The sequence below is a fragment of the Pyxicephalus adspersus genome, unplaced genomic scaffold, assembly GCF_032062135.1.
Source record: "Pyxicephalus adspersus unplaced genomic scaffold, UCB_Pads_2.0 Sca513, whole genome shotgun sequence".
NCBI classification, from domain to species: Eukaryota; Metazoa; Chordata; class Amphibia; order Anura; family Pyxicephalidae; genus Pyxicephalus; species Pyxicephalus adspersus.
The window spans coordinates 1,215-12,820 of NW_027317520.1; the positions used below are offsets into that span (position 1 = coordinate 1,215).

At 35.9% G+C, this 11,606-nt stretch overlaps 1 protein-coding gene and 1 long non-coding RNA gene across 2 annotated transcripts; both read left to right on the forward strand.

Annotated features, from left to right (window-relative positions):
* The first annotated feature begins 1,454 nt into the window (after nt 1-1,454).
* LOC140345080 (X-linked retinitis pigmentosa GTPase regulator-interacting protein 1-like) lies at nt 1,455-3,900 on the forward strand. The gene is made up of 6 exons (XM_072432234.1): nt 1,455-1,555; nt 2,552-2,575; nt 2,682-2,828; nt 3,242-3,315; nt 3,397-3,536; nt 3,716-3,900. Exons 1-6 carry the CDS (start codon nt 1,472-1,474, stop codon nt 3,898-3,900), a joined length of 654 nt encoding a protein of 217 aa, XP_072288335.1. The 5' UTR covers nt 1,455-1,471.
* Nucleotides 3,901-5,618: 1,718 nt separating this feature from the next.
* On the forward strand, nt 5,619-7,917 carry LOC140321060 (uncharacterized). The gene is made up of 3 exons (XR_011918812.1): nt 5,619-5,755; nt 5,954-6,104; nt 7,636-7,917. It is a non-coding gene; the product is annotated as an uncharacterized lncRNA (long non-coding RNA).
* Nucleotides 7,918-11,606: the final 3,689 nt, after the last annotated feature.

Here is an 11,606-nt window from a genome sequence, read left to right on the forward strand (position 1 = left end):
CAACTCAAATACACAGAAGGCCAAAAAAATGAACTTAGACCAAGTCTAATTTTATCATACAGCTTTAGAAGCTACATCTACTGTTGGGAAACCTTATTTGTGTATATTTCATGTATTTATACTCCCCTGTTCTGATTAAATGCATTAAGACAGCTTCTTCATTAGATATGGCTGCCAATACAACCCAAAGCAAAAAAAAAAAAAATTTTTTTTACTAAACAGTAAACAACACACAGTTTCATTGCCTTGCATTTAAATAAATTTGTGTTTCTTTAATGCATTGCTATGCAATTTGAAATGAATGTCAATAAAAAGTACTAACACGTGTATGGTGTATTGCTAGAATGTATAGGTGTGGATGACACCTAGGGTTGAAAATAATTTGAACATAAAAGCCAGAGGAAATCCAGCTAACAGAGCCAAGGAGAGCAGTCAAAGCTGAGGTTCAAATCCTTTCCTAAAATTTGGCATACGTTTGATCTCTTTTAAGGTCTTCATACAGTGAATATGTGCCAAGTACCGTTACACAGAGAGGCTCACTAACACATCTGAAACATATTCTAATTTGAAACTCTAGATAATTGCTAATATGACTAACATGGCTAAAATAACAATGCTGTACACTAATTTAAACTTTTACTTTCTAATATAGCAATTTTTAGATGTAATGCCAATACAGTTGATATGCAGTGCAATGCATACACAAACATTCAAGACAAAGTTACAGGTTCACTTTAATGTTAGACCCATTGGGGGCTCATTGGGAAAAAATCTCCAGTTCTTCCAGGTATGAATTTTCTAAGTTTAGCAAGATTTTCCTTCATTTTAGTATTAACCAACAATAAAAATAGAACGTTTTCTCTTCCATACTTCCAACAAATTAAAAAGAAAATTGTTACACTTTGTTATTTGAGTATGCTGTATGTCCACGTTGGTTCTGTGCTTAGAAGAAAATGTGTTTCTTGGTTGCATGTAAAGAAAATTGATAAAACTTACTAATCTCATTGCCCCCCCATCAACCTTTTCTGTGTTTTAGAGGTATGGTTGCCGAAAAATCTTTTGCATATGAAACAATACCAGGAGTGTTGAGTGCATGCACTCTTTACTCTGTGGTTCCATTCACCAACCCCTACATCACTAAGGAACACAGTAGGGAAATAGGTGTTGGTGTATGGATCTAGGGCACAGAGGGGTCAGGCATCTGATATACCTAGCAATGCTTCAGATGCAGAAATAATTTATATTACCTTTGCTTTTAAAAGTGCGAAGATCTGTGGTGTCGGCATTGGGCCGAGTAAATATTGATTAGCCTGTTTCTTTATAGGCAGCCATTTTTAAAAATATTTTCATCTACTCACTTTAAGCACGCAACTTCTGCTTTTTTTGCATACAAGGTTAGATGTCCATAGTGTTCAAAAGGGGAAACGTTTAATGTATTTTCTTTTTTAGAACAATAATCCAAGAAAACATCATGAATATTCGTCTACAGAAAGAGCTCAGGGAGAAGAACACAAGTCTCTGTGCCCTCAGAGAACAATTCCAACAGCTCAAACAGGTGAAGTTTATTTCTTTTACTTCCAGGTCCCTACAATATGAAAATATTTATAAAATGATTAGCCAAAAGTTTTTTAAATGTAGGTATTGCCCATAAAAGGCTACTGTTAAGGCTACTAGATACAGTAAAAAAGTTGTCAGACAATCATGTGTTTCCAACCTTGTGGCAAAAGTTTGGGGAATGCCCTTTCCTATACCACCATGACTGTGCTTTTGTACAGAAAACCAGCTCAATAGAAACATGGCTTGGTGTAAAGACACTTGAGTTACCCACAAAGTCTACTAAACACCTTTACCATAAATTGTAATGACAATTGCAATCCAGGTCTTCTTCTTCTTCTCCTTCTCCTTATTATTATTATTATTATTAATAATAATAATAATATTAATAATAATAATAAATACCCAGGAAAAACAAACATTGAAAATTGCACAATTTGCATTAAAAACAGAGGCTTTATTTATATAAATGTCAAAATATATGGTGTGAAAGCCACACCACATTGGCAAGGCTTTTATGTGGTCCCTAGTCCAAGAGAAATTCCATCTTAGAACATAAAGCAACAGTAATAATTTGTGATTCGAAATATTCACAATGTGTAATCTGGGGACAGGTACCGAACCTTGTATATGCTGTTTGGCTGATAATGCAAAATTCCAACAAACACTCTAAAACTTTCTTGGATAGTGAATCCTTCTCTAACTGAAAAAAAAGGTGGGAGATCAAATTTGTGGTTTCAGTGGGATGTCCAACAAGCTTACATTGGTGTGATGGCCAAGAGTCCACAAACCTTTAGTCTAACAAAATATTTAAGATGGCTGTATTTCTACTAATGGGAAAAAAGTGTCTCTTTGCATCTGCTGCCTGAAGATGCCGACCTATTGTATTTAACTAAAAAACTGGCCTTGTATGTAATGGTAATTTATTAACGGTCCTTTTCATTATCTGTTGTCACACTATTCATTTATTATGTATTTATTTTTGTTTTGCTTGCAGTCTTATGAGACAGAACTACAAGAGGTATGTTACCTATAAAATATGAATAGTAACTGCTATCACAAGAACAAAAAAGTATATACTTTTTTTAAGATATAAATATTCACCATACAGTTTTTCACTATAACAGAAACAGAAATCCTTGACATTAAGCCATAAGGCTGTGCTAATGCAGCTAGAGGACCTCAGCACACAGCTAAAAGAAGAGAGAAGTAAAGTTTTAGCACTGGAGGTGGATCAGCAGAACATAACTAATCTTCAGAAGTCACTGGCTGAGGTAAGGCATTGGTGTAATTTGTCAAGCAGGTAAATACAGTCGAGGTCTCAAAAGCAGATTGTGTACAAATAAAGTAAGGAAAAAAACATATTTTATTACATATGTTCATTATTAAGCCATTACTGAAACTAATAAGATATATATATATATATATATATATATAATATGTTTGTAAGACCAATTTCTATAATCAATTAGGATTAATATTTATAAAGAAGAATATGCATGACTGCATGCTTCATTGGATTCTCGTGCATTCTGTACTATTCAAACATTCGTTAACCATACATACACCCAGCATAGAACATTCATTGCACATTTTCCATAGCTTCCACTTAAAATAGCATCTACTTCATATACAGCTGTTAAAATGCGGTGAGTAGGTTATTTATGCTACAATGACCTTATTTCAGTATGAAGAGAGAGTTACTGAACTGGAAAGAGAGAAAGATCTTCTTAAGGAACACTATGAACATCTCCTAAAAAGGTGAGATACGAAAGCCCAGTAAGCTGAATGAAATTCCAGAAAAAATTAAAAGCAATGACCAGCTACTTCCTTTATTCTTAGTTCTCTGGATTTAAAGCGGGCCAATTCTTGGAAAGTTGCAGAAACAGATTTAAAGGCACAGATTTCAAAACTGGAGGAACAAGTTCAACGCTACGAATTTGACATAACACACAGCAAGGAACAATTACAGCATGCAAAAGGCAAGTAATTATTTCTGCCCCTGCTAGACTGCATATTATATGAACATCAGCCAAAAAAGGTGAATGAATAAAGATTGACCTGAATATTACATAGGTGTGTTTATATACATTAATGTGTAATTATTTTAATATTAAAGATATTAAAATACATTCTCACTTTTCTTCTATGCATTTGACAGAGCAAAATGAGCAGCTAAAAGAAGATATTTCCAGGCTACAGTGCCAGTTGTTAGAGAAAATGCAAGAAATTCATGATCTTAATGATAAGATATCAGATCTTTCATCTACCGTTTCTGCCAGAAAAACATGCATGGAACAGGATTTGACACTGCACAAACCTCAGGTAAAAAATGAAGGAAGATAATAAATTGGTCTGTGCTGGAGTGATCTAATTATGAGTAGCAACACAAAGGTAGCGCACCACTAAACAATATTGAGAGCGCTACATTCTTCCTATTGACTACTAATGGGTCTGCAATCCTTCCTTTGACCACCTACATCGCCTGTACCCCCATCTCACCTGTCATTAGATGTAAGACTACATTACATCTAATGACAAGTAATTATAGGGCTGAAATTATTTTATTGACCACCAGTGATGGGGCTACATTCTTCCACTGACCACCAAAGAGGGGTCTACATTCATCCACTGATTTCTAATGATGAGGCAGACTTGTCTGACCATTGGACACCAATAAAAGGGCATTTATTTATCCAAATGATGTCTGGGCATTTATTATTTCTTGGAAACCTATGAAAGGTAACCAACACACAAGTACATTTCACATTTTATTTTTTTTAATTAAATGAAGAACACACACATCTGTATGTGTACACATTTATGTCATATAATTGGCTGCATTAGCTTCTTCTTCATCAGGTTTTTAGGTGTTGAAGATCTGATATGTTATGATTTGAATCATCACTTACAATGCAGGAACAGAAGTTGTTCATTTTATATAGGGATGGTGAAGGCCCATCAAACAGAGAAACAAATAAATGGATTCTGGGGGAGTAAGAGGTAAACTAAGTATTGTTGCCTTTCCAGAAAAATGGTGCATTTGACCTGTGCAGTGCTAGGGTAGAACTAATTCAAAGGTCAATTTTATGTTTTACCTGTAGCTCAGGTTTGGATATATGATCTTTCTCTAAATTTTAACAATATTTCTAGGATAAATAAATAAACAGTTCCCTTTGGAGGCAGATAAAAAATCTTAAGGGCATATTTAGGAAAAATATTTAGGACTTAATAAATCACCACTTTGTTTTTTACTATTTTATTCTGATTGACACTTTTATAACACCAAATTTGATATTTACAGTGACAAGCAAAAATCCTATTCATTTGAATAGGAGAAATTGGTCACTATATTTGGAAGTTGTGCATACAGATATACTTTCTATACACTCTTACAGCAAGGCATACATTTCAGTATTCAGGTGTCACATGGTGCAAATGAAGAATGGATGCTACAAGCAGCAGAATCTAGAAATCTGCAAGTTTTCTGTAGGTTTTCCTAATGGTAATTATATCAATCTTAGTCACTGGACTAGATGGAAGATCTGTTATGTGCAAATCCAGTAAAGAAATAACATTAGTCTTACCAGTTATTAAAATGGTGATTTCATTGCTTCTGGCAGACTGATTCATAGAACACCTTGTCCAACAATTGTGCAAAGGGTCAGACACTCCTTGAAGACAAACATAATGGGCCTCATCCCCATAAACACTTCTTGAAGCTCATTGATTGTGACACACTATATAGGAAACATAAAAGGACTGGTAAATCAACAGTAATGTGATTTAAACCTACAGGAGAGGCTGTAGAATTTTTCTTTACATCCCTCATTCAAGCACCTATATAGAACATTATACTTCAAACTGTGTGTGCTTACATTTTGGTCCGATATTTATTTATATATACGTGAGTAGACATTGTTCTGTGTTACTGCGTATAAAGTGTGTATTCTATACAAGTGTGTCTTTCCGCATTGCTCCTGTATTTATCAGGTTTCCTTTGCTGCTCTTCCCTTCCTGTTTTGGTCCTGTGGCCCAAGCTGCCAGCAGGAGATTCTTTATAACAATAAAGCCTCTCCTACCTCTGTCCTACAGCTGGCTACACTCCCAGATGTGTAAGGAGGAAAGGGGCTGGGACCAGTGCACCACAGAAATATCACAATATCACATTAACCTGGAACAAGTCACTTCAAACTACAAGGTAATCCTCAACATCTTGTTATAATTTACCTAAGAAATGTAACTTGGTCTATAAAGAAAACTTTAGATATTCCAGTCAGTTTGACTGTAGTAGGGGAAATATATTTATTTATACTTTATAATATAAGCGTAATTAATAGAGTATTTTCAAAGCAAAAATGTCATTTCCTTCTAACACTGTTATTTAATTTTTGTACAGGGTGTAAGTGGATGCTGAACACTTCACGTTCTCTCTCCGGCAATGTTCTGACCAGCCGATGTTGTGCCTGATCTCTAAGCCATGTGCCATAATCTTCCGCTATGCTTCCATTTGTGGCTTTGTCTTCTAGGAGAGCTCAATCTCGTTGAAGGTCAGTTACTTTTACCCTTTATGTGTACTGACTACCCTGTTGTGATCCTAGCTGTCACAAGTAGACCTTTTTCAAAGGTCCTAATCAATATGCCTAGAATTGTCATGTTTCCCAAAATCTAAAACATTTAGGCTTGTATTAAACAAAGCCACACCTAATTTTGTGAAAAATTCAGTTTCATTCCAGTTGTAGTAGATAATACAGAGGAATTCAAAATATTTTTAGAAGATTATATAGTCTCCAAAGTGCTCTACACAACTAATATTACAATGATATTCTATTAGTTATATCAGTATTATTTCTGCCATGGGCATCTGCCTAGGCCACCTTGCTAGCTAATGTGTTATGTGTCCTATTTGCTGTATCACAATGTTAGTGGTGTCTTTTTAACCCTAGATTGGAAAGGTTCGTTAGAAAGAATTTAGGATTTTAAGGTCAGGGTGAACAGCATACCGATATTTGGATATTTGTATTTAAATCATCATACTAAACTAAACTAATTATTAAACCTCAAAGTTGGTGCAACACAATTAGTACGTGCGTAAGCTGATATAAATATGTGCCAAAATGAGTCAGCTTCCTTTTTATCCAGCATCTGAGAAAATTAACGTAATTCATAAAAACATTTTATGAAGCAGTAAATATGACTTTTAGCTGCAGGTGAATCTTCCTGGCCCATGTGTTCTAAATAACCTTCAGTGAATGTTTGCTAGATTGTCATACTCACTGCATTATTATAAATATCTTAATGCCACTGATTTTTAATGTTTTAAATCATTTACCCCCATGAAGATGATCTTTCTTAGTGATCAAATCTATGTAATAAAGTTTTTTTTTGGTCCTATGTGGTTCACTTTGTATTTCTAATCTCATATTAGTGTATACATTTAGTATTCTTTCCATACTTTAGGAGATCTGATTACTTACTTTAAACTGAACTCCAGCCTCACCTTACATTTGTCCCATGTTCAAGTCCTCTGCTGTACTAAAGTTGTTTATTCTTCTCTTCCTGAACACCCTGCATTTCACAGAACAATACTTAGAAACCAGAGCAACTGTGAAGGCCCAGCTTCATTTTGTTGCTGATGGACTACAAGCATTATCATACCCTGTGCTCCTGATTTGCAATATCCACAGCCCACTCCTTTCATCTATTGCCTGCCTTCTCTATTTTTAAATTATTCCCCTGTCAATTCACTCTAGATCAGTTCATACTTTTCACTTACACAGATAGCATTTCCTATTGTGACAGCTGACAGGGGAATAGGTGTCATGTGTGAGTAGTCTGCATGTTGCTATGTTTTATAAAAAACATGCCAAAATAATGCCTGATCAGGTTAGCAAAAAAAAAAAAAAAAGATATATAATTAAAAAAAAATAATATTTAAAAAAACACAACATTTGGATTAGCTTGGGAAAAGGTAAACTACTGTCGCTAAGCGTGCAGGATCTGAAATGTCATTGATTCTAGTATTTAGTCATGTATCAACAAAAACTGTAAAATAAAAAAGTATCATCACCTTTTTTTCAGCCACTCTTCAGCGTCCAAGTATCTCCTTCTCGGCTAGTTATGCTACATACCTAACTGGAGAGCCAATTATTCTACAGTGTCAAGCTGCAGTAGGCTTCACAATACATGGATACAAATTCTTTCGGAATGATCGAGAAATTCATAGGTTGGAAATATCATCAAGCAAACTAAGAATATTTTCAGCTAAAACAAGTGATGCTGGTTCCTATACCTGCCTGTACTGGGTGTCAGATTCCAGAGGGAAGCAAGAATCAGAAGTCAGCTTTCCTATAACACTAACTGTTCTAGGTAAGTAGCTGTGGGTAGTATTTCTTTGTCTACTAGAGACAAAACTAATTTTTATTAACCTGACAATTTGTGACTTCTAAGAAAGTTTTTTCCTGAATTGTGTATGCATGAACATTTTGGTTATATTTTCTAATCATTGCAAGGTAATGTGCTAAGCAATGATAGTAGTGATCAGCTGGGCAAACCTGAATTTTAGAAAGGTTTATCCATAGAAAAGTTACTTAGCTCTGGATGTCAGATCATGGCCAGCAGTAGGCTACTAGAGTACTGAGCCCTATCTCCTTCTGTCTCTTCTGTTTAAAAATATGCAAACTACAGGGTACATACACAGAATTTACTAATTCATGTGGTTTTCTATGGAGTGTAAACTCCAGTTTTCCCTTATAGGTCCACCACATCTAGAGCTGGATGCCCTTGTCATTACCTCTTTGAGGATAGGGTAAACTGAGGAGTTGCCGAGGATTTTCACTGAAAGATTGGCAGGGGTGAAGGAAGCTGGAATGCTATAAATTTGGTATTTTAAATTTTTCCATAGACACTATGCTGGCTAAAACTGTCCCTGCTCCTGGCACTAGCAATTGACACTGGTGAAAAAGTTAAGTGAGCAAGAAAATGATAAAAACTCATTGATAAAATGATAAGACTAAGACAGCCTAAAAAAGGTAAAAAAGGCATTAGTCTCAAAATGACCCAGCCACTACAGAATCCCTACTAAAATAAGACAATGATAAAACACTAGCATGTGTGGAATACACACAGCAGACAGGGAGCAGTATATTTCACTATATGGTGAAAGTGCCACTTTTACTATTCCCCACACTCATCTTGGCTTCCCGTTAAACACAACACTTTTTTTTTATTACTTTTTTAACTGCACACATTAAGGAAATCCATGTAAAAATGAGAGGTTTAGAGCAAATTGCATTGCATCTGTTCGTTGAGCAGTGCCCTGTGTTTTAGGAGATGAATATGCAGTCAGTGAGGTGCTTGGGAAGGAAGTAGCCCGTTCATTTAGTACTAACTTGCTGGAAAGTCTCCTGCGTTATGTTTTTCCCATAAAAAGGAAACCATTTAATCACTGCCTACACTAGTGTTTTAAGTCCAAATAAACATTCAAGAAAGTCTAAAATTCCCAGCTAGGACTCCTGACTTTGTCAAGAGAACACCAGTGATGGGAGTCTGCAGAGAATATACATGCATGTACACACAAATAAAACTGTGCTTATGTTTTACTAATATATTTTTGTGCATGGCCAACTTTGATAAAGATAACACAAGATTAAGGAAAAACATATCCTATTCAAATACATTTATCTTGGTCTCATTGTGCTATGTAGTGCATAACAACAAACACTAGAACAAAGGGACACTTAGAATAAATACCATTATTGTTTATCCTACATTCAGTCCTGCATAGTTGTACGTGCATCTAGCTTGTACTGAAATGGCTTACTCTGATTTCATTTCACACAGTCACTTTCTTACAGCATGTAGAGTTTTACGTAGATCAGTGTTTCTCAACCAGGGTCCCAGAAGTTGCTGGGGGTTCCTTGGGCTATGAACAATTTGTCCCCCAGGTTAGTTTAACTGATCCAAAGGATTTTTGTGGCCATCTATAAGGGTGACATTCTTCCCATTGACCAATATATATATATATATTATATGAATATTTCATTGTATTGGACTCAATACAACTATTTTGTATTGAATCCAATATAAAATTATTTGAATTTCCCTCCGATCCGCCTGCCCACACCAACGCATGTACTGATGTCACCGGTAAACCCCGTATATTTTTTTTTTAGTTAAAAGCTACCCCAGATGTCACACTCGGGAATACCGCTAGCGGAGTTAATCTATTCCAGATCCTTGGATTTATACCAAACAGGACTTATACTAAACAAATTTTTCCCCTAAGAAATAAAAGGAAAATGATTAATCCGTTCTCATGAAATAAAAATTCTTTTGGTATTGGCATGTTATACATTGATGGGATTGTATACAATAATTTAAACACTGCTTAATACTAAAATACATAAATACAAAAGCAGTTAGATTAAATAAAAGACAATTTAACCTTACCTTGCTGGGAAGAGTCAAGTGCCTACTAGGATAATGCTGAGAAGGGAGGAGGAGGAGATGTTATTGTTTGGAAGAAGAGTCTGCTTCCAATAAAATGTCAGGAATCTGAAATTCTGGTGTTTTGTCTCTTTCTCTTCTCTGTCTCTTTCCCTACTTGGACCTGGTTAGGGATCACCAGGTTTGACTTTTACTAAAAATCTGTCCAAAGAACTTTTCTTTTGCCTTCTCCTCAGTGACAATGTGACATTGTCTTGTCATTCCAATTTTTTGAAATTACTAATGACCTGTTGGTCCATGGGCTGAATGAGAGGAGTTGTATTAGGAGGGAGGAATTTTACAGTTATAAAGTCTAATTCTGGCAGCACATAGTCCTGCAAGCTTGGAGGGTGAGCTGGAGCATTGTCCATTATGAGGGAGGTTTTCTCCTCTAAATAACTTTTTTAGACATGGCCCAAAACCAACATTAAACCACTTGCTGAAATATTCTCTGGCTACCCAAGCCTTGCTGTTTGACCTCCACATCACAGGTAACTGAGTTTTCTGCACTTTATGTTTCTTAAAGGCCCTCAGGTTTTCAGAGTGGTAGATCAGTAGAGGCTTCAGTTTGCAATGCCCACTTGCATTGCCACAGAACAAGAGAGTTAGCCTCTCCTTCATTGGCTTGTGCCCTGGCAATGCCTTCTCCTCTTGTGTCCTGTTAGACATTTTCTTCCAAAACAGGCATGCTTTTGTCACATTTAAAAACTTGTTGGGGAACAAAACCCTCAGCCTCCACAAATTCCTCAGACTTTGCAACAAAATCACTGGTGGCTTCATGATCAGCACTGGCTGCCTCTCCGTGCCTCACAACACTGTGAATGTCAGTCCTCTTCTTAAAATTATCAAACCAACCATGGCTGGCTTTAAACACTTCACTTTCTTGCCTCGTTCCTAAAGAGCTGCTATGATTGTGTCCAGTGCAATCTGGACGCTTCACTTGTTTACTTAATAGGGTGAACCATTACTCTGCAAAGTATCATTCACATTCTAAGGCAACACGGGCAAGCACATGCAGTGAGGTTTGCTGCTTTTGGAAGCATAGCAGAAGTTTGCTATACTGCTGGCAGCGGTTAACCTAGTGGTTTTCAATCACAAGTCTGAAAGGGGTCCTACTAAGCTAAGTTTCTGATTGAGATTATTTACTTTTATAGATGAATTGCCTTTAGTAAATCAATCCTATTGCTTCTTAAGGTGAAACTTGTCATCAGTCCTCGTTGACATGGCATATTTGGTGCATGTTTAACTTTATCCCATGTTTGGTGAATGTTTTCAGCACCAAGCAATGCCAGTAAAAACAAGAAATCTTGTTCAGCATAAATACAAGTTGGACAATGGTGGACATGTCATCAAGGTATTGGCCCCAAATTATTTAAACAATCAAGTCAACAAAAAGCCACACCCCCAAAAAATTGAGGATTGTTTCAGAAGAACAAGAACAGAGAGGTTCAGAAAAGCAGGACTTTCAATGGCTTACTTATGTATACAATTATATAGGAACATTTTATTTCAACCATTTTAACACAATGTGCTACAATAAAAACAGATCAGCATCCAATATAGTT